Source organism: Balaenoptera borealis (genome assembly GCF_965194805.1).
Source record: "Balaenoptera borealis genome assembly, chromosome: X".
NCBI lineage: Eukaryota > Metazoa > Chordata > Mammalia > Artiodactyla > Balaenopteridae > Balaenoptera > Balaenoptera borealis.
Window position 1 is genome coordinate 125,932,578 of NC_138881.1, and position 22,697 is coordinate 125,955,274.

Below are 22,697 nucleotides of genomic sequence, written 5' to 3' on the forward strand. Positions count from 1 at the left end.
ACAGTATTGTTCACTCATTCAACTAATATTTATTGGGTGCTCACTTGTGCCAAGCTGTGTTCTAGGTGTTGAGGATGTAGCAGTGAGTAAGACGGCCAAAGTCTCTGTTCTAATGCAACTTACATTTTATTGTGGGAGACAGATAATGAATAGATAAATATATACATGTGACTATGATGTCAGGTAATGATAAGTGGTATGAAAAAAAACACAGGAAGAGAATGTCAGGGAATTGATGCTATTTAAAATACTTTTGAGTAGAGACTTGAATGAAGTAAGGGAGAAAGTCATTGCAAATGTCTGGGAAAGAGTGTTTCACATTGAATGAAGAGCAAGCTTAAGGGCCCCAAGATGACTGTTTGCTTGCTGTATTTGAACATGAGCAAGGAGTTCAGTGTACTTGGAATGCAGTGAGCAAGAGGGAGGGTAGGAGAGGCTAAGGTCAATAGGCAGCAAAGAGCCAGAACATAGAGCTGTCAAGGACGTTGGAAGTATACTTTGGCTTTCACTCTGAATCACTTGGGTAGCCAGCGGAAAATGTTGAGCAGAGGAATAACTTGATCTGACTTATGTTTTAAATTGATGACTCTAGCTGCTCTGTGGAGAATGGAGTGGGAGCAAGGGTGTGGCAAAGATAGCTGCAGGGAGACCACTGAAGGCTATTGCAGGATCCAGGATAAAAATGATGGCTTAAACCAAGTGCTGAGAAGTGGACCGATTCTATATGTATTTTGAAGGTAGAACCAACAGAGTTTGCTGATGGACTGGATTTGGGGCTTGAGAGAAAAAAAGCAAGTCAAGGACAAACATGTGGGTAAATGGTGGTACCATTTACTGAATTGGGGAAGACTGAGAGAAGAGCATGTTTGTGAGGGGAAAATATCTGGTGCACTTGTTTTGGATGTCTTTTTATTTTTATTTTATTTTTAAAAAATTTATTTATTTTATTTATTTTATTTTTGGCTGCATTGGGTCTTCTTTGCTCTGCACATGGGCTTTCTCTAGTTGTGGCGAGCAGGGGCTACTCTTCGTTGCAGTGCACGGGCTTCTCATTGCGGTGGCTTCTCTTGCTGCGGAGCACAGGCTCTAGGCGCGTGGGCTTCAGTAGTTGTGGCACGCAGGCTCAGTAGTTGTGGCTCGCAGGCTCTAGAGCTCAGGCTCAGTAGTTGTGGTGCATGGGCTTAGTTGCTCCGCAGCATGTGGGATCTTCCTGGACCAGGGATCGAACCCATGTCCCCTGCATTGTCAGGCAGACTCTTAACCACTGTGCCAGCAGGGAAGCCCTATTTTGGATGTCTTAAAATTGAAATCCTATCAGACATCCAAGTTTAGTTATCAAGGTGAGTTCAGGGAGAAGTCTGGACTGGAGGAGAGAAGTTGGTAGTCATTAACAGTTAGATGGTATTTGGTGAGGTGGAACTGGAAGAGACCACAGGAGACAGGATAGTAAGAGAAGAGGTCCAATGACCAGGCCCTGAGCACTCTTGTGCCAAGTGGCCAGGAAGAGGAGAAAGATCTAGCGAAGAAACTGTGAAGGAGTAGCCTTTGAAGCAGAAGGATATCCACATGTGTATGGTGTCCTGGAAGCCAAGTAAACAGAGTATTTCAAGCATGAAGGAGAGGTCAGTTGTATCAAATGCTGAGATGTTAGGCAAGATGAGGGTTGAAATCGACTCTTGAATTTGGCAATATGGACGTCATTGGTAACCAGAAAAGTGGAGTGGTTAGGATAAAAATCAGATTAGTGTGGTTTTAAGGGAGAGTGAGAGGCGAAGAAATGAGAGACAGCAAGTATAGTTCCTTTCAATGATTTTTGTTCTAAAGTGGACCAGAGAAGTAGTTAGAGATGGAGGAGAGGATGTAGTGTCAAGGAAGATTTTGGATTTTTGTGTTGTTCCTGTTTTTAAGATGGCAGATATTATAGCATTTCTGATTTAGCATTTGTGTGCTAAGGGAAAGACCCAGCAGAAAGGGAAAGCTTAAAGATGTGGGGGGTAGGGGGAGAATTTCTGAAATGATGTCCTTGAATAGTCGAGAGAGGATGAAGAACAGTGCACTAGACTTAGGTAGAAGCTTATTTGGTGCAATAGGAGAGAAAGCAGGTCTCTGGCCACAGGAGCAGATAGGTCGGTAAGATTTGGTGGAGGGAGATATTGACATTTCCTTCTCCCTTTGTTTTTAATTGAAATAAGAAATGAGATCCTAGCTGAATATGAGGAGGGTGGCAGGGGAGGGGGCGGTTTTGCAGGTTTGAAGGAGGAGAAGGCAAGAAATAGTCATATTGAAGAGTAGAAGAGTGAATTATCTAGGGAAATGTGGAATGATTTCTAGGCAGAGCTGAGTGCCCATTTAAAATAATACACAGTATGGATGTGGGGTTTTCTCCATACACATTCAGTTGCTTGGGGGAAGGTACAGGGTAGATGAAGAGTTGAAATTAAGCAGAGTTGGGATTTTCCCAGGCAAATAAGAGCTCATGGCAGTGATCAGAATGATCGACTATGGCATCTGAACTGGGTAAGGAGGGATGTGACAATTTGAAGGAGATAACGTTCAGTGAAAACTGGATGCGAATGGACTGGAGGTCTCAGTGGGTGGGATAATTGTTGGAGAGGTGGGGTACTTGCATGAGCGCACTGCAAAGGTAGGTGGTGATGGTCATGGAATGGCGTAATGTGAATTGGGACTTTAGAAGTATAACAGGTCTGACTGTAAGATGGCTGACGTGGGGCAGATGATAAGCTTTTTTTTTTTCTTATTTATTTATTACTTTTTTTAAACATCTTTATTAGAGTATAATTGCTTTACAATGGTGTGTCAGTTTCTGCTTTATAACAAAGTGAATCAGTTATACATATGCATATGTCCCCATATCTCTTCCCTTTTGCATCTCCCTCCCAGATGATAAGCTTAAGTAAGGAGACAGAGGAAGTAAATATAGTAGTACAGATAACAAAATTTATTCCCTCTTTCCCTCTTCAGGATGACATCATGGGTAAAAAATTATTAAGCCTTCTGCCTGATAAAGAGAAAAATGAAGTCTACCAAAAGATTGCTCTCAAACTTCCTTTGCCAAACTCAGGTACAGACTGTTTGTTTCAAATAGTAAGTTCTTAGATTTTAAGAGACAGATAACAATCACTTACAGGAATAATAAAGACATTTCACAAATTATATTTCTAGTATTAAAAAATCTCTCCTCTATTAAATCTTGTTCTTAATCATGAACCCTGATTATTTCAGCTTTTGTATAATTGTATTAGTGTTCTATAAATTATGTTCTAGCTGATACCCAACTCTACAGATACAACATAGATAACTGCAAGTGCTAATGTTCATGAAAAGAAAATAATATTTTTGTAAAATCTAGTCTAAGTAAGACAATAATCATATGAAAGAATCCTGCAGAATATAGTTAAGTACAAATGTAAGCACGTTTTGTATCTGTTTTCTTTTAGTAGGAAAACATATTGAGTTTTGCTGTCATTTAAAAAGAGGAGATGCTGAACATGGTAGCAGCCCTGCTTATGAATATGTGAAATTCATCCTGAGTATAAAAGATATTTCTAATGGTAAGCAAAACAGTTTTTAATCTTATCTAGATGGAGTTCATGAATTATGCAGCCCTTCATTGGTAATATAAATGCCTTTCTACTGTTGGTACTCTCACACTCTCTCCTACGCCTATGATCACAGGTTTTGGTGGACCACAGACATTAATTAAACTTTAAAAAAATTAATAGCAAAATTTACAAGGTGGGGTCATATGGTAACATGGTGGACTGATCTGATAAGGATGGCTCTTTCCTTCTACAAAAAACAAGGAAATTATTGTTAAAACATAATCTAAGAAGTTTATTGCATAGCCAATCTTAAAAGAAAGGGAAATCCATGGGTGCTAGAAATTAAAGGATAAAGTACAAGACCTAGTGATAAGAGGGAGCTGATTTTGTGCTGGGCCTAAGTGAGTTTTAAATCATACATTGGCTCCATTGGCTGGGGTCTGGAGTTCTAACACTCATTCAAGGACCAACACATAAAACCTAGAGACTTAAAATGATCAGTAAAATTCTGTCCACTGGCCTAGAGGAAGAGTAAGCTTGTTATCTCTCTCAGAGTTTGAATGGAAAAAAATGTGTCATTTACAGGAAATCAAAACCCAAATCTGTGTGTCTTACATGTGGATATGGGATCTGAATTTGTAATTTTTAAGGTTTCAGGAACCGCAAGCTGATAAATTAACATAAACACTGATTTGGGGCCATTAAAAGATCTAGGGCTTGAATCAAAGGTAAATAGCCCAACAAATATGTGAAAAGATGCTCCAACTCACTAGTAAGCAAAGAATGAAAAATTCAAAAACCAATGAGTAGCACTGTACACGCATCAAAATGTAAACAATTAGGAGTGTGAATAATACCAAATATTGGTGAGGATGTGAGAAATGAAAACACTAATACAGTGTCGAGAGGAATGTAAACTCACGAAGCCATCCTGGAAAACAGAGTGAACTGAAGTCAATTATCCTGTAACTCAGCAATCCTATCGCTGGGTGGAAATATCCCAGAGGCGAAGTTGCAGAGAGATCTGTGTCTAAGGGGACATGTTCTATGTATGTTATAGTGTTGTTTGTGGTAGGAGGGAGGAATGATGCACAGCCTAGGTGTGCATCATTAGGGAAATGGACAAGTAAAATCTGGGGAAATATACAATATGGAAAACTTTGTAGTAGTCAAAAGCAATGAACTCAAAAAAAAAAAAAAAGCAATGAACTCTAGATATACATAGTACAACATGGTTAGACCTTAAAACCGTATTGTTGATTGAGAAACAGAATGAGATCTATAGCACAATGTCACTTTTGTAAATTGTAAAAGCATATAGTACATAGAACCAGACTACATACTTTACAAAGTTATATATTAAATGTGGTAGATGACAGTGGGTACCTGTGGGTGGGGAAGGGACAGAGAGAAGAAAAATGTAAAAACAAGAGTGGGAATTTTATCTGTGTTCATAATATGCCATGAACTAAGAATATAATTAACTCAGTTCTTTGCCACTGAGGTCTAAAGATATAACAAATGAATGAATGGGTAAATAAATAATGAAAATTAGCTCACACATGGTTGTCTGATATCTTTGTCACGTGCCTTTGGAAACCAAAGGTCAAATACCTTTAAAAAAAACTTGACTACATACACACACAAATTATACACACATTTTTGATGCCCACATGGTCTATGTAAAGAAGGGGAGCTAAACTTTTTTGGAGACTAACATGTCCATTCACAGGGTAAGGACAGAAGACTGACAATCACCCTGAACTCACAAGTATTTCCCAGTAATTACTTCATGTTTTGGTGGAGACCAGGGTGGGGAGGGTGACTGGGAAGGAAGACAGAAAAAATTGGTGGTTCGGAATTCTGAAAATTGTCAGTGGGTTGGCAAACGGCACACTGATACGGCAGGTGCCCATCCTCTTGTGTAATCGCCCCACCTTTCTATTGGATTGTCACATGTGTATCTCTGTCTCCCTTAGAGCCTTTGGTGCTCTTCCGTAGCTTCTTCCCCAGCTGGTCCTGTGAGTCGTCTGCCACAAATCTTTCTTTGGAGAATCGGTTTTTTCTGGTGGGGACCGTTTGTATCTTCAGGGTTCAAACTCTAAGGGTGAGTATGTTGTGTGTGTGCCTCCCCCATTGTGGCCATGTGGGCTTCCTTTAAAGGGACATGTCCCCTTTGGTCTCTCAGCCACTGCACGGCACTGCTAAAGCACCTGATGTGTGCAGAGGGCTGTGTTAGGATACGTGAATGAGAAAAGATCAGCTCCTGTGTTTCAGAAGTTGAACATCTAAGTGGAGATCTGGACATACCCAGAAGAGATGCACACTCATTGACAAATGGTTTTGGTATAATATTAAACAGGTATACAGGGGCTGGGGGTTGGGACATAGTAAGAGAAGTGACCATTTTGGCAGGTGGATAAAGAAAGGCTTCTCTCACCCGGTGAGTTTTGAGGCAGCTCTCCTGCTCGTCCAATGCTCACTTAGTATCTTCCTAATAGAGAACTCACAGTTTCTGTCTCTAAGAAGAAAAATCAGTCTTTAGAATTCATCTGATCAATTCAGGCTAATGAATTATTCACTAAGTAACATACTTAGTAAGCACCTACTATGTGCCAGGCACTGTGCTAGGTGCTGGGGAAACAGGCAATAGACAAGTAATATTGACAAGTGTCATGGAGATGATAAAACAGAATCATGTGCTGATGACTGGTGTGGGTAGGGAGTTCAGCAGAGTGGTCAGGGAAGGTCTCTCTCTGATGACCTGTCTTTTGAACAGAGACCACGAATGATGATAAGGTGCCAACCCAGTGAAGACAGGAAGGCAATTCAGGTAGAGGGTTCAGCAGCTGTAAAAGTCATGAGGTAGTAACTAGCTTGGAGAGTTCCAGGAAACAAGGACCATCATGTGACTAGAAAAAGGTGAAAGAGGGAAGGAGTAGTAGAAAATAAGGTACAAGAGGTAGGCAGGGGCCAGATTATGTACAGCTTTGAGTGGAAAGTAGGAGGATGGCATGATCTGATTTTGTTTTTAAAAGATCAGGTTGGCTGCTGGCTGGTAATGGAGTACAGGGGAACAAGAATGGAAGCAGGTGGAGCTGTGTGAGAGGTGATAGGGGTTGGACTAGGACTGCAGTAACAGAGATAGAAGCTCACCGATTTGGGTGACATTTTGGGGGTAGAGCCCTAAGTCCTTGCTGATGCATTGGAAGTGGGCGGGAGAAGACAGAGAAATGACTCAAGGATGACTCAGCTTTTAGGCCCGAGTAGCTCAGTGGATGGAAGTGCCACCAACTGACTTGAACAAGACTGGGACAGTGTGGATTGGGCAGATGAGGTGGAGGGCATGGGGACAAAATCCAAACGTCTGTTTGAGCCATGTTAATATTGTGATGATGTTGTAACATACAACACATTCAACTGCCTTACAAGAGAGGCCTCTGGATCCAGATTTCACATCCTTCCTTACTAGCTACAGGACCTTACCTAAGTCACTTACATCTTTTAGCCTCAGTTTCTCTTTCTATAAATGGCAATAATAGAACCTCCTTGAGGGTTGTTGTGAAGCACAAATAAGACAGCACCTCTTATCAGGTAAGCACTCAGTAAATATGAGCCTTTACAGTCATGATCATTGTCATTATTATCATTATTATTGTTATCATTACGATCCAGAGAGGGCAAAAGACCTGCTTTACTTTTCCTCTCAAGTTTAAAATCTGGGCTTTAACTGACCACATTTCAGAAGCTGTGAAGGACCCCTTTACATTCAATTTTAGAATAGTGATCTATGTCATCATTTTTCCAAATTTAAGACAGAAAATTGGTCGAGAGAAAAGCAACTGAAGGAAGCTGCTGGGTCTGATGGCCCCACTCAGTATCCCTCTCCAGCAGCTCTCTGGGATTTGAGCTCTCATATCTGCCATGAGAAGGCAGACATCCCATCTAGAGGGTCACCCCCCACATCTACTTCCTCCTCTGACAAAGAAAAATCTCATTTGACACACCACCCTCACCCTAGGCCCCCTCTTAGCACAGGGATCTCTATTTGTGATCTATGCCAGTTTTTCTCTGGGTTTCTGGGATTTTTGTTCTATACTAGTGGTCATTTTAGAGAACAAATCTCGTGAGAAAAGAGGGCTTTTTGGAGGAAGATTTTGTTCACAGGGTGGCTGTGTAACAGTGGAAGGGCAGTGAACTCAAGAGTTCAACTTTGAAATGGACCTACTTTGATCCTGCATGTACTAGCTGTACGTGCTTGACCAAATCATTCTATCTCTAGAATCCTCAGTTTTCACATCTGTAAAATCAAGTGCCTTTCTCACACTGGTATACAGATGAGTTGGATTTTCAAATTTACTACATCCTACACAAATATGTCAGGTATTTTTACTCTATAAGTACATTTTAAGTATCTAAAATGCCACTTTTTCTGCAGGGCCTTTTCACTGTAAAGGAGTCCAATGAAGATGTTCTGCTGGTCCCAGATTCGGACGAGGAACGTCTACCTGTGGCCCACAGGTGAGAGGCTAATGTTGCCATGAGTAATGGAGACCTAGGGCACAGTTTCATCAAACAAAACTGAAACGAGACAAATCACTATGAATATTTTTCCATCAAAATGAAAATTAAAAAAAACAAACAACTCAATCCAGATGAGCAATCTACTAGCTTGAATTTCCTTTCCCAGCTAGTATAATTCATATTTTTCTAACTGAATATAAATACAAGTGATTGGCTTTCTATAAAAGAAATAAAGCAATAAATAGAGCAACCTTAACTGACACAGACATTTAATTACTTTCAAATTAAGACAATACGTTTACAAACAGACTTGATTGCTTCCTTTTCTTGAAACACTTTAAATGGTAGAAGAACAAATAAGCATTGGGGTAACTGCTATTATGCAGGTGTCCCTCTTTTTTGTGAACCTAATCTATTCTTTAACATTTGTTTGTTAACAAATTTTCAGAGAACAAAGTGACTAATTCCATTATTTTGAGTGGGAAAAACAAAAATGCATTCCTAACCCACAGGAAAATGCCAACTTGCTAGGTATCACTAAAGCCCCTTAATACGACTAGTTAATAATCTGCCAAGAATTTCTACAGAATAGAAATGACTTGTAGTACTATCTAATCATTGCATATTTGATAAACTCATTAGTAGGTATTTTGTATGTAGTAAGCCATAATAGTAGACACTGCTCAGTGTAGAATATTGAGAATGGATTACATTTTCCTTCTATATTACAGTGTACATGGATATGTAAATAAATAACAAAACAATACATTAAAGATGAGCACTAGATGCGAGTAATACTTAGCAAAATAAAATAAACTAGATGATGTTTTGAGAGGCTTCTTCTGATTGAAGGCGTGTTTGTGTGAGGTCTGGTGGGAGGAGGAAGCTGGAGGCTGTGCTGTCTGTTACTCTTTGGTGGGGGGACGAGGTAAGAAAGAAAGAGCTGGTGAAGAAATGAGTTAAACAGGAAATGTCTGAGGTTCATCTGTGTCTGGATCTGAGGAACAGGGGAGAATCTTCCCTTCCTGGCAGGAGAGCTCAGAGGTGTTTGGCTAAGAACCGTTGTCTGAAGCTACACACAGAGCCATGGGATGCAAAACAGAGCTTGAGGTGGCAGTCTGTTTGCATTCCCTTTGCTGGGCGCTCTACAACTCTTGCTAACACGAGACCGAGTTTGTAATTGTGTGTTGAGTGTCACATGTCTGCTCGTGCCACCATCACACTCACTTGCCCCAGCAAGATACTTTTTTGCAGAATCTCAATTTCTTGTAAATATTCACCATTGTATTTGTGGTTCATAGGAGTTAGGGACATGTGCACCACCAAGCTTAAGACTAATAGCCATTCAACTCTCTTAATGTGCTTTATCATTCCCAATGGTTCTTGTAGTGTGTGCGCTTCTTTGGGCCTCTTAGGCTTACCCATTTCCCTTATTAGTTCCTCTACTTTATTAGAAGACCTTTTACTGAATAAGGTGAGAGAGAGACATCTATAAAACATAACGTGTTTAAGCAACGTGAACTCTAGGCACTATTCTGTGAGAATACCTGAGGTACAATAGCAGCCCACCATATCCTTTTCACCCAGGAGCACATGACTTAAACATATTCTTGCACGCAACCTAGAACAGATTTGTTTAGTAGGTTTGTGTAGTGAATTTTGTGTAAATTAGCAGATAATTGTAGCAAATCTTCAGAGAGTGAGAGTTCAGAGACAGAGGAGACCTACATTTTATTTTTAAGCAGAACTTAATTGGATGAAAAATATTCTGATGCAGAAAAGAGCCAGTTACTACATCTGTGCCACTTGGTCTTCACACAATACAGGAAAAGTGTTTTCTTAAGGCTTAAAATCATATCCTTTCTAATATAGTAAGAAATTATCATTATTGGGTGAATGCACTACAATTTTATATATTTTAATACTTTCATAAAATATTCCTAGTTTCTTCAAATATTAGACAATGGATTGTTTATCATGCAGACAGTAACATGGAAAAATGACACTTAGGAAACAACTGATGGATTTGATGAAGAAAATTCTGTTTAATTCCAGCCCCCTTTTCTTCCCTCTTATATCCCTCTGCTCTCCTCAACACCATGGCCGCTGTTCTGGCTCCAACGACCTCAGCTCTCACATGATGGATTGTTGGTGGACCTGACTCGTCCACTAGTCTGAGGTCTATAAAGGAGGGCCAGTCAGCCTCATCCCTGTCTAGCACAGAGCTTGACATTGAGCAGGCAGAAATGAACATCTGCTCAGGGACTGATCGATTGATCCTATCAAAATGGTAATCCATTCCATGCCATGAGACCTCGCAAACATAGTGCAGTATTGTTATAGCTCAGTGCAAACCAGTATTGCATTATTTTTTTTCATAGACTTACTCTTTGTCTTCAGGATATTTTCAGATAACAAGAAGAAGAGATTGTGGCATGTTGGACATTAGTTTGTAGGCACCCTGAGCAGTCGTTGATAACCTGGCTCCCATTTTACAGTCTGAGGGATGGTTAAAAAAGTAATCAGGCACAAAGGTCATAGGGACCTAGAGCTCCCCAGATGCTTCTGGAACTTTCCTTGGTAATTCTCAATGTTCTTTGAAAGGGAAGAAGCATCCTGCTAAGAGGCTTGAAAGCTTTGTCTGTGCTTATGAAAGAAACACAAAGAGGGGAAGTTAAAATGTTTAAAAGAAAGGGCCTGTTTCCATGTAGGATGTCCTGTCCTTGCATGTTTCAGATTTGAGGCTAAAGAACCTTTCATTTCAGGAGAGGGACTCAACAGCTGGGTTTTCCATTAGAGCTACAGATGCACTGGAGTAGAAGGTCTTGCTTGAACATAGAAAGAAGTAAGGAACACTTCAGAGTTGGTGAGGGGCAGGCACAGAATTGAATACCGCGGAGTCCTTTCCCATCTTCCTACTGCTAGAGTCAGAGGAAGCAGCGAGCTACTCTTAGTTTGTATGTATAAGTGAGGCCCAGAGTTCTGTCATAGCATCATCTTAATAGAAATGCATCCTGTACTTTATTCTTCATGATGCGATTTCATGTTTATTGACTTACTCTCCACAAATCAACAACATAGATTTTAGACCCATTGTAAAGATGAGAAAGTGCAGTCGCAGAGGATGTATGATTTTCCCAAAGTCACGCAGTTGGTTAAGCAGTAGAGCTGGAATTGGGACCCAGATTGTCCTGGGCTCGTTTCTCTTAAGACATCAGTTTCAGGAGCTGTGGCTGGTATGGGATTCCAAGGAGAAAACTCAAGAAGTCTTTGGGAAGTACTTGATTGGGGATGTTACTGTGAGAAAACTTTTTTTTCTTTAATTTCATCTTAAATGTAGGGAGAGAGAAGAATTAGTAGGGAAGGCGATCACACTGATTAGCCCTAACGCTTTTTACAAAGATAGTATCTTTTCACCCAAAGGTAGAGTAGACAATACTGGAAAATCAAATGGCAGGTATTTCCGAGAGTTCTAGTAGCTCTTACCTTTGTGTGCAGTCTTTAGAAACTGCTACAGAGTTGGTTCCCCGGGGGGAGACTCCACCTATCAGCAACTGCACCGCAAAGAGTGTTCCTGGCTAATTCCCCTTTCAGCTTGTTTCAGAGACGCGTTATCTTGTACAAAAGTGTGAGGAGAATTTTGCAAAGATGCACAGTGGTCCTCATTAGTGAGGTTTTGTTGTACAGAGCCTTGGTACTATTCTGTACTGACTTCATCCCTTATGTCTGCGTCATCTCGACCGGGGGAGGGCCCTGTACCTCACTGTATCACATGCCATTTGGTTTGGTGTCTCTAGCACTAGATATTTAGCTTGCCCAGTCTCATCACTCCAGCCCAATGAAACTTATTCATACAGCAAATATTTAGCACCTACTATGTGGGAGTTTCCGTTCTAGGCTCTGAGGATACAGCAGTGAACAAAAATCCTTATCTTCCTGGGAAGCTTATATTCTAGTGGAGGAGAAAGAAAATCAATCAATAGACCAAAATAGGTTAGATGGTGAGGAGGACTGAAGGAAAATATTAAGCATTGAAGAGAGATAGGGAAGGTTGTAGGGGAAATTAAATTGTATTAGATTTTGCCATATGCAATTGACATTTTATATTGTTTAAGAGATGATGGAATATTGGCAATTTCCAATGGTCAACATAATAGATAGGGTGGCCAGCTAAGGCCTCAACAAGAAGCTGACTTTTTAGTTAACATCTGAAAGGGGTGGAGGAGCAAGCCTTGTGGATTTGGGAGGAAATATTCCAGACAGAAGGAAGAGCAGATGCAAAGCAAAGTCCCTGAGGCAGGAGCACATTGGGTGTGTTTGAGAAGCCAGTGTGGCTGGAGCAGGTTCAGCAGTGGACGACTAGTAGGAGAGGAGGGCAGAGAGGATTGGAGGATTAGAACCCACAGAACTTGGGGAGGACTCCAGCCAAGACGGTGAGAGCTGCTTTTGGGGAGGAACTGGGAGCACACCAGTTTGCCTCTGCACTGGTGGAGTAGCCTGGAGACGGCCTTGTTAGAGTCATCCGCCGTTAACCAAAGCATGGGATTGGGATTTTTAAAGCTACAATATTTGTTTTTGTTTTTTTTCTTAGCTTGGCCAATTACAGGCTGTGTGATCTTAGAGAAGCCTCATTAAGTCTCATGCTCTTTATCTATAAATGGTGAGGATAATTACTGCAGAATGTGCATGACCATGAAATCAGGAAATGAGATCTATCTGTTTTGATAAGTAAATGAAAACTATATGCTTTGTAAAATACTATACAAAGTCAAGTTATTATCAGTTAGGAAGTACTTCCAAATTATAGAATAGTTACAGTTTTTGTTTGAATAGTTAAAATTTAAAACTGTACTCAATCCTGGGAATTCCCTGGTGGTCCAGTGGTTAGGACTCCATGTTTTCACTGCCAAGGGCCCGGGTTCAATCCCTGGTCGGGGAACTAAGATCCCATAAGCCGCGTGGCCAAAAAAGCAAACAAAAAACCAAAAAAACTACTTAATCCTTACTGAGCTATAAAGACATTATTAAGTGCAAAGGGCTACCTGTGAACCCGGCTTACGGACATGATTTGAAGTCTATGTTTGGTGATTTCTTCAATACTCTTACTACTTTTCTGTTAATTTAAGGTTGTTCTCCTTTTTTGTTTCAAGCCAGCATCTTTAAACCTCCATCCTTACGAGACGGTTCTGTATTCATTAACACCCAAATTGTTCCATGAAAAGTGTCCATGCCTCCTCGCTGGGTGGAGGAGGTGTGACCCAGTCTGAACATGATGGAATTCTCAGCTTGGAGGCCACATGCAGTCAGATGATTCCGGGCCCTCACACCCACCTGGGAGGCACGCTGACAGATAAGGAAAGGAGTTGGGGCTTTCCAGCAGCCTGGTGTCAAAGGAGATAGCCCCTGAGCTATTTAACTTGTCCTATTGTTATGTTCAGGGTCTGGTCCTTAAGAAGGGCAGACATAAAACAAAAGACAGAAGAAGGGGTGCAGTCTCAGGATTCCGGGTTTTAGATTTCATCGTGTTTCTCTGACCTCTAGCCAACCGGTATCCCATCTTCAACTACATAACAAATTATTTTGATCATCTAAAAGCATAAAATCATTAGACAGTCTTATTAGATTTACGATTGATAAGAGTAGTTTCAATGTTAATATTTCTATTTATTTATTTACTTATTTATTTTTGGCTGCGTTGGGTCTTCGTTGCTGCACGCGGGCTTTCTCTAGTTGCGGCGAGTGGGGGCTACTCTTCGTTGCGGTGCGAGGGCTTCTCATTGTAGTGGCTTCTCTTGTTTCGGAACACGGGCTCTAGGCGCATGGGCTTCAGTAGTTGTGGCTCATGGGCTCTAGAGCGCAGGCTCAGTAATTGTGGCGCACGGGCTTAGTTGCTCCGCGGCATGTGGGATCTTCCTGGACCAGGGCTCGAACCCGTGTCCCCTGCATTGGCAGGCGGATTATTAACCACTGTACCACCAGGTTAAGTCCCTCAATGTTAATATTTTTTGAAAAGCTCAAAGTAAGTTTTGTACTCCAAACTCATGGAAGCAACCCTGAAATCACTGAGGGTTTAGACCCTAATGAAAAGAAGTCTAATAAATATCAAAGTTTAGAAAAATCTGGGTTGAATTATCTGAGTATTAGCCTATTTAGGAAAAGTAGTTTTGGAGAAATATGCTGGCAGCTGCTTGTTCTACTCAGACAATTAACAATGTAATATTTTTTTCCTGATGGTATGCATTTGTCATCCTGTAATGAAGATGTCAGGCTGTGTATTAGGTATCTGAAGAAGTGGGATAGGATCCTGCTCTCTTTCAACTTAATACTTTTTGCTTTACCTTTTTTTTAAATTGAAGTATAGTTGATTTACAAGGTTGTGTTAGTTTCAGGTGTACAGCAAAGTGATTCAGTTATGTGTATATATGTATATATTCTTTTTCAGCTTCTTTTTCATTATAGGTTATTACAATATACTGAGTAGAGTTCCCTGTGCTATGCAGTAGGTCCTTGTTGGTTATCTATTTTATATACAGTAGTGTGTATATGTTACTCAAACTCCTAATGCTTTACCTTTTTTTAAATCCCAGGATATCCTTTTGCTTTAGCTCCATTAAACATTCTTTTTTCACTTTTAAACTTTTTATTTCAATCTGTCAGGAACTACCATATGCATCCTCCTTTACTCACAACTGTTTGCATTTTGCCCCATTTGTTTTATCATTATTCTCTCCTTCTCTTCCCCCTCTGTCCCACTTCTGCCCTCCCTTTCCCGTCTCTCCCATCTCCTCTCCTCCCCTCTCACCCCCTTTTCTCCCTTCGCTTCCCCTTCTCTTCTTTCTCTCTCTCCCCTCCCCTCTGCCTGATTCATTCATTCATTATTTATTCATTTGTCTATTCAGTGGATTTTAATCTTTTGCTATTATTATTTATTTCAATGCTCTGATTGTCCTAGCATCGACCAGTGACAGCCCCTTCAGTCTGGCTCTTGTGTCATTTTGATACTTCACACCATTCTTGGAGCATTCCTTCCTTTCTGGCACTATGTGATGTTCCAGGTTCGTTTTGTACTATCTCCACCTCAGCCATGAAATCAGCTTGTTCTCTAAGACTTAGTCAAAGGGGAATCCTGGCTTCCTTAAGGGCAGCTATTTAGAAACTCTCGGTGCTACTTGTACTCATAGTTACTGATTTGTTACTGCTTATAGGTGCTTTTCGAACTGGGAAACAAATACACACACAACACACATACTGTATACATAGGCATAAAGATCTATATCTATATTTATTTCCATATCTACCCATCTATATGTATGTATACCTTTGTGTATGTGTCTGTATCAAATAATACATGCCATGACTTCATACGGATACCTCCAATCCTGAGCCAACACTACAAGGCTCATTCCAGTCTTCCCGTTTCCACTTTTGCAACACTCTTTTCCACTAGTCAGAGAGGCTTGGGCTCATTATTCTCCATATATTTACTTATTTGCTCAAGTCAGGAATGCACAGAGAGTAATTGTAGGGTTGCCATGTCATGTCATTGTGAAAAGCGAACCTCCTCAATTAAGTTCATATTGCTTACATTTTTTAAGGTGAAATTTACACATAATGAAAGGCACAGATCTTAAGTATATTTGACAAATGCATAAACCCATGGGACCCACAGTCCTATCAAGACATACAGTATTTTCAACACACTAGATAGCTGTTCTGTACCCCTTCCCTGTTATCCCCGCACTTAGAGGCAACCCCTGTTCTGATGTTTTTAACCATAGATTAAATTTTCCTTTACTAGAACGTCATAAAAATGGAACCATATAATATATAGTCTGTTGAGTCTGCCCTTTTAAACTTGGCATAATGTCCCTGAGATGCATCACGTCACATGTATCAGTAGTTCATTCCCTTTTGTTGCTGAGGAATATTCTATTCTATGGATAGACTACAATTTGTTAGGCATTTTTCTTTCAATGAACATTTATGTCTAGTTTGTGGTTACCATGAATAAAGCTGCAATGAACATGCTTTTACAAGTATGTTTGTGGACACTTATTTTCATTTTTAAGTTATTAAACACATTTGTTCAATTATACAGTAAAATTGATTTGTTTTCTCTTGGTGTACAGTTCTGTGTTTTCTAACACATGCATCGATTTGTGTAGCCATGAACGTAGTCAAGATAAAGACCAGTTCTATCACACCTCCAAAAGTTCCTCGTGCTGTCCCTTTATAGTCAGTCCTATCTCATCTCACCCTTAACCCCTGTCAACCACTAATTTATTCTGCAGCCCTATAGTTTTGTCTTTTTGAGAATATCATATAGAGTCATACAGTATATAATCTTTCAAGATTGGCTTCTTTCCCTTAGCATAATTCCTTTGAGATTCATCTGAGTTGTTGCATCAATAACTGTGTATTGTTGAGTGGCATTTTGTTGTATGGATGTCTCACAGTTTAGTCATTCACCTGTTGAGGGACATCAGAGTTGTTGATGGGTTTTGGCAATTATTAATAAAGCTGCTGTAAACATTCGTGGACGAGTTTTTGGTGTGGACGTACGTTTTTATTTCACTTTTTTAGGGTATTGAATTATGCTTTTAACTTGCATTCCAGGACTTCCCTGGCGGTCCAGTGGTTAAGACTCCACGCTTCCACTGCAGGGGGCACAGGTTTGATCCCTGGTTGGGGAATTGAGATAGTGTATGCCACACGGCGTGGCCAAACAAACAAACAAAGAAACAAAAACACTAACTCGCATTCCACTAATGACTAAAGATGTTGAGTATCTTTTCATCATTTGAATGTTCAAATGTCTTGCCTATTTTCAAAATTATGTTGTTTGTTTTCTTATTATTGAGTTTTGAGAATTCTTTGTATATTCTGGATACAAGTCTTTTGTCAGATATTTAATGTGCGAGTACTTTCTCTAGTCTGTAGCTTCTTTTTTCATTCTATTAACAGTGTTCTTTTGCACAACGAAAGTTTTTAATTTTGAAGGGGGATAATTTTACCATTTTTTTTTTCCTCTGATGGATTCTGCCATGTCATGGTGCCATGTCTAAGAATTAACTGCCAAAGTGAAGGTCACATAGATTTTCTCCTATTTTTTCCTAAAAGTTTTATAGTTTTATATTTGGGTCTATGATCCATTTTGCGTTCATATTTTTATAAAGTGTGAGTTTTAGGTTGAAGTTCATGTTTTTTAGCATATGGATGTCCGATTGTTCCAAAGCCATTTGTTGAAATATGATCTTGTCCCTCTTCTGCTCAAAAGCTTTCAATGGTTTCCCCTCGCTCTTAGAAGAAAATCCACAGTCCTTTTGTATGATCTGTAAGGTATGCTGCTGTCATACCTGTCTAGTCCTCAGATCTCATTTTGTGCCACACTCCCTCTTATCTATCCTGCTCCAGATGCACTGGCCTCTTGTCCTCTGTGAATTCTCCAAGCTCTTTTCCAATGCAGTGCCTGTGCACATGCTTAGGTCCTCAACCTGAAACACTCTTCAACTCTGCTGTCACGTGGTTGGCATGATACTCTCCTAGGTCCATTTTGAGTTCTCTTCCCATGGCACCCTGCCCTTTTACTTTGTCATGCTTTTTGCAATTTGTAAATGTATAGTTATCTTTGGACTACTTGTTCATTGTCTGGATTCCCCATGAAACTATAAACTCCACAAGGCTGCATTCTCAGTGTCCAGCACTGTGCCTGCCCTCTAAACTTACTGCCTGGTGTGGAGATGGACAAGTAAACCAGAAACGATAATAAAGTCACCATTCCATGGAAATGCCGTCGAACCCCTTTCACTGTACCTCCGTTCCTGTTTTCTGCATGGACTAAAATGTCTCTTCCCTCTGTGCTTTGTATGCTCACACCCTCCTCACCATTCAGGAACCAGTTCATTCCTCCTCTCAGAAGCCCTTCCTGCCACCCAGGTTGGAAGAGCTCTCCCTTCTCTACTTTCTACTTTCCTACTGACACTCTCCACTTTGCCTTGCAATCACAGGGACTGGCTTAGCTCTTCTTCTAGAGAATCAAAAGCTCTGAGAGGGAAGTATCCAAATTGCATTCAGCTTGTGTCTCCCTCAGTTCAGAGAATAGGTCATCTTCTCCAGTTAACTCACTTTCTGATTTCTAGGAGACAAGCGTGTGATAGGCCGTGTGTCCACCTGGCCACTAGAAGCTAAGGGGTCTAATTTGCAGGATGAAAAAGGAAAAGAAGGCCCAATTTAAAGTCATATCTCATATCTACACAACCAACACTTAGGCCACCAGTGCTTTAATAAGCGGCAAAGACACATAATAAGTTTTTTTTCTTTAATGTGTGTTGGGACTTGACTGATTTCTGTTGCTTTATTTCCACAACCGGCTCAGTACTAGTCCTATAAAAGTAACAGAAGAAACACACAGAATGTCACCTTTGAGAAATGACTGAGAGAGTGGATTTTAAAGTAGGAAGATTGGGATGCCAAATAAAACAAGGCTGTTTGGCAAAACCTTACCATGAACATATGTCCCCAGGCCCGGCCCTCTGGAGCCACTGGCTGTATTAAAAAGAAGTTGGTCCTGCTCTGTTTTGAGATGTACAAATGTTATGTGTGTTTCCTTCCTTTGAAGTGCTGTGTCAAGGGAGTCATTATGACTGAACAGTGATGGACTTCAATTATTTTTTTAATTAATTAATTTATTTTGGACTGTGTTGGGTCTTCGTTGCCGCGCGCGGGCTTTCTCTAGTTGCGGCGAGCGGGGGCTACTCTTCGGTGTGGTGCATGGGCTTCTAACTGCGGTGGCTTCTCTTGTTGTGGAGCACAGGCTCTAGGTGTGCGAGCCTCAGTAGTTGTGGCACGTGGGCTCAGTAGTTGTGGCTCGTGGGCTCTAGAGCGCAGGCTCAGTAGTTGTGGCGCACGGGCTTTGTTGCTCCGCGGCATGTGGGATCTTCCCGGACCAGGGCTTGAACCCGTGTCCCCCGCACTGGCAGGCGGATTCTTAACCACTGCACCACCAGGGAAACCCCGATGAACTTCAATTTCTAAAAAAGTTTTTAGAACATTTCACGGTGGAAGAAATATTTGATAGTAGATCAAAAATTTTGATCATCAAATATTTGATAATATGAAAATAATGACATCTGCAAGTAAATATGGTAGCAGATGAACTATAAAAACACATCTGAGCTGTCAGTTCTAGTCTTTCAAATACTTTGTTCTCTTGGAGTGGGAGATGCATCCGTATAGAACTCTCTGTCCTCTACTGGAAGGCTTGGCCTAATAGGCTTATTAGTTAGTGGGAACAGAGCAAACTCTCTTTATATCTTACCACACAGTGCTGGCCTTAGTATAGTCTCTAGTCTGATTTATGAATTTCTCCTGGAATGAATTTTCCACAAATATATGATGGAGAACTATGTAGCCTTGACATTCATTCTGCCTATGAATGTCTTTAGTGTTAGCAGCTGGCATCCAGGCTGGGTTCCAGGCATGTTCCAGTGACTCACCAACCAACACTATATGTCACCTTCTCTACATTTGAAAGAGGAGTAGGCCACAGAACACTAATCAGATTCTAAAGGTGCCTTCTTATTTGCTTAATATTTCTACACTGTTCAGAAGAGGCCAATAACAGCAATATTCTTTTCAAGATGATAAAACCTTGCAAAAAAATATTTTGGTAATTGATGGCCTACCATTATTTTCATAGCAATAGGGTTTTTGTTTGATTGGTGTTTGTCTGTTTTCTCTTGATTCTTTGACATCAGAGCACTTCTCATCATAGATTACTTGCCCTTTGAGGTACAGGGGACATGAGACTAGGATTCTTACCGTGTTGATGATTTGTATTACTTTCGAAGTGTTATGAATGTTTTGCATTTCTTGTTTTTCCATTCTGGTGAGGAAATACCACTGAATGCCATTAGATGTTTTTCTTCTTTTGATGTGTTTGTGGAAAACTGGCGTAACCAAAAAAGCACATTAAAGAAGTTCGCACTGGCCCTTTAGAGAGTGATGTTTTCTATGAAATGGATGGAGTAAGCCTCTGGTGGAAACTTTCCCATTTGGACTCCATCCTTTGTAAAACATCGAAATATATGAGGGTTGGAACATTTGAGTTTTGTTCCTTTTTAGTTGTGTATGAGTAGTGTTTTGAAGCAAGTCTATTAACATATAACTAAAACAGGGATTGAGTTTTCTTAGCTGTGTGATAAAAGTAATTACCTACCAGATAATTTTAAAAGCGACTCCATATTTTAAATAGTTTAAGCTCAACATTTTGTTTTAAATCTTCATAATCTAATATGTAAAATCATCTGGACTATTCTATATAAGTTCAGTTATATATCAGCTTAGATATATTAGCTTCAGATCAGATATATATCAGCCCACACAAACAGTACGATTTTTAAAGCCCCAAGAATCTATGTCCATGGCTTGAGCAGGAAGAATGGAAGGTGCTATTGGTAAAGTACATTTGGCTTGCAGACCTGATGTCATCCTCTAATGGGCACCAATCCTCTCTGCACTTTGGTCAGGGAGCAGTGAGGGATGTGGTGCTCATAGTAGGGAATCTGAGAGAAGAGCCGAGTATTTCCCAAGCCATCTTATTTCATTTTCTGCCTGTCTCCCAACACACACACACACACACACACACACACACACACCAAACATTCTCCTGCTCTACCCTTTTTGACCCTGGAGTAATGGGTCAGAAAATGCATATTCTTTTTGCCAGAGCTTGAACCTAAAAACTGCCAGAGCCTTTAATATCAGATAGTCAACAGTATGAATTTCTCTACCGAAGAAGAGTCTGGTAGATTCATATAATGCACTCCTTCTATTCAGAATATCTGAATAAAATATCATATTTTGCCCTCCCCATCAAAAAAAAGAAAGAAAGAGAAACTTTTTGAGACTGAAAATGATCACTTAATCCAAAAATATTTCTGGAAGCAGCCACTCAGAAAGTGTTTGTATATCCAAATTCTAAAATGGTTTTTTTTTAAAAAAAGGGAGGGTGGATTTGTTGTCTCTTTGTTAGCAGGAAACTATAATCTTTAACAATTTCAGATCCTTCAAGATCTTTCCCAAGTGAGAATAGACGGGGCTTCTTTGATGGGACTCTGAGTTTTCCACTGGCTTCCATAGTCATTGGGGGGAAAGAAATCTTTTACCTACTTGTGTTTTTGGAAATTGCGATTTGTTTATTCAGTGTCTTTCATTTGGGAGAAGTCATGACCAGCTCCAGGTGAATTCGTCAAAAACAAGTTCTTAAAAAGCTTTCTGCTAAATGGTCAATTTGTCCAGTGGCCAAATTGCCAAAAATTAATTTATCCAAAAATAATCCATAGAATGACCAATGTAAAAAATTTACCCAAATTTATTGATTCATCAAAAAGCATGTCTTAAGAAATACTCTTCCTGAATGTATTTCAAAGATTGAAAACATTTTTCTGAAAGGGACCAGATAGTAAATATTTTAGGCTTTATAGACTACATAAAGTCTCTATAGCATATTCTTTGTTTGTTTTACAACCTTTTTAAAAAGTAAACATCATTCTTACCTCTTACAAAAACAGGCTGCTGCCAATTTTGGCTCACAGGCTGAGCCCTTATATATTCAAGTAATTTGTATTTTTTCATATGAATGTTATTCTTAATTATATGCAATGACTACATTCTTGAATATATTCAATGACTATATCCTTGTGTTGACCTAAAACAAATAGACTGCCAGATGTTTCTCCAGCAAAGATGCGTTTATTTGGGATCAGCACTGAATTGCAATTCAGGGTCTGCAACCATGACTAGCCACATGCAAGTCCCTGCATATCAAGGAAAGGGGAGCACATTTCTAGAGAGGAAAAGGAAGTTGGGAGGGCCATAGTAAACATAGTCCATGGCTTCTCATTGGCTGAGTCCTTGCCAGGAAATAAAAGGAGTCTTTCTTTTCCTGTTAGGCTCTGTTATTGTCACAGGGCACAACAGGTCTCCTTTCTGGTCTCCCAGTTCTATTTAACTGAGACTTCTGTTTATTAATTTTTTACATTCTCTGAAAGCATTGCTGATCAAGAGTCGGTTTTTTTAGTTACAGCTACTTTTTGTCCCTCAACGTCAGGAAGGACCTTTCCTGGGTGTAGTGTCTCACGTCAGAGGGAAAGTGCACAGAGTGGACACATTAATTTATTAGTAATGTTAAACCTATTAACATTTGAGTAATAAAGATGGGTAAGAGGGAGAACTCTCAGACACTTTTTATCTGAAGTCCATATGTTATCAAGATCATAGATATTGAAGATCATCCAAAGCCTTATGCCATCATCAAAGGTTTGGCAACAAACTTCCAACAGGCCTGGTCTGGATATCTTGGGAAAGCTGTGACATCAGATGTTGTATGCTTCAGTTCTGGTAAATCTTTACTTTCAGGTCACCAGATGATGTGCAGGTTCAGTCAGGGTTTGATGTTTTCTTTAGGTGTGTCACGTGAATCCAAGAGTCTATTCCTTTCAGTCTGGTGGCACAAGGGTTGGTTAGCAGTACTTCATAGAGGCCTTTCCAGCAAGGTTGAAGAAAGTTCTTCTAGAGTTGTCTTTTCTAATAGATAAAATCTCCACATTG

At 40.1% G+C, this 22,697-nt stretch overlaps 1 protein-coding gene and 1 long non-coding RNA gene across 3 annotated transcripts in view; one reads left to right on the top strand and one right to left on the bottom strand.

The window, feature by feature from the left end:
- LOC309620123 overlaps positions 1 to 22,697 on the bottom strand; it is a 424,602-nt gene that overhangs the window by 153,665 nt on the left and 248,240 nt on the right. The gene's annotated exons all lie outside the window — the stretch shown is intronic.
- Positions 1 to 22,697, top strand: part of PASD1 (PAS domain containing repressor 1) — a 182,213-nt gene that overhangs the window by 114,218 nt on the left and 45,298 nt on the right. For both annotated transcript variants that reach the window (XM_082376108.1, XM_082376109.1), the window contains 4 exons: positions 2,983 to 3,082; positions 3,459 to 3,572; positions 5,543 to 5,670; positions 8,002 to 8,084. In XM_082376108.1, the coding sequence (XP_082232234.1) occupies positions 2,983 to 3,082; positions 3,459 to 3,572; positions 5,543 to 5,670; positions 8,002 to 8,084 (425 nt within the window). The remainder of the gene's footprint in view (positions 1 to 2,982; positions 3,083 to 3,458; positions 3,573 to 5,542; positions 5,671 to 8,001; positions 8,085 to 22,697) is intronic.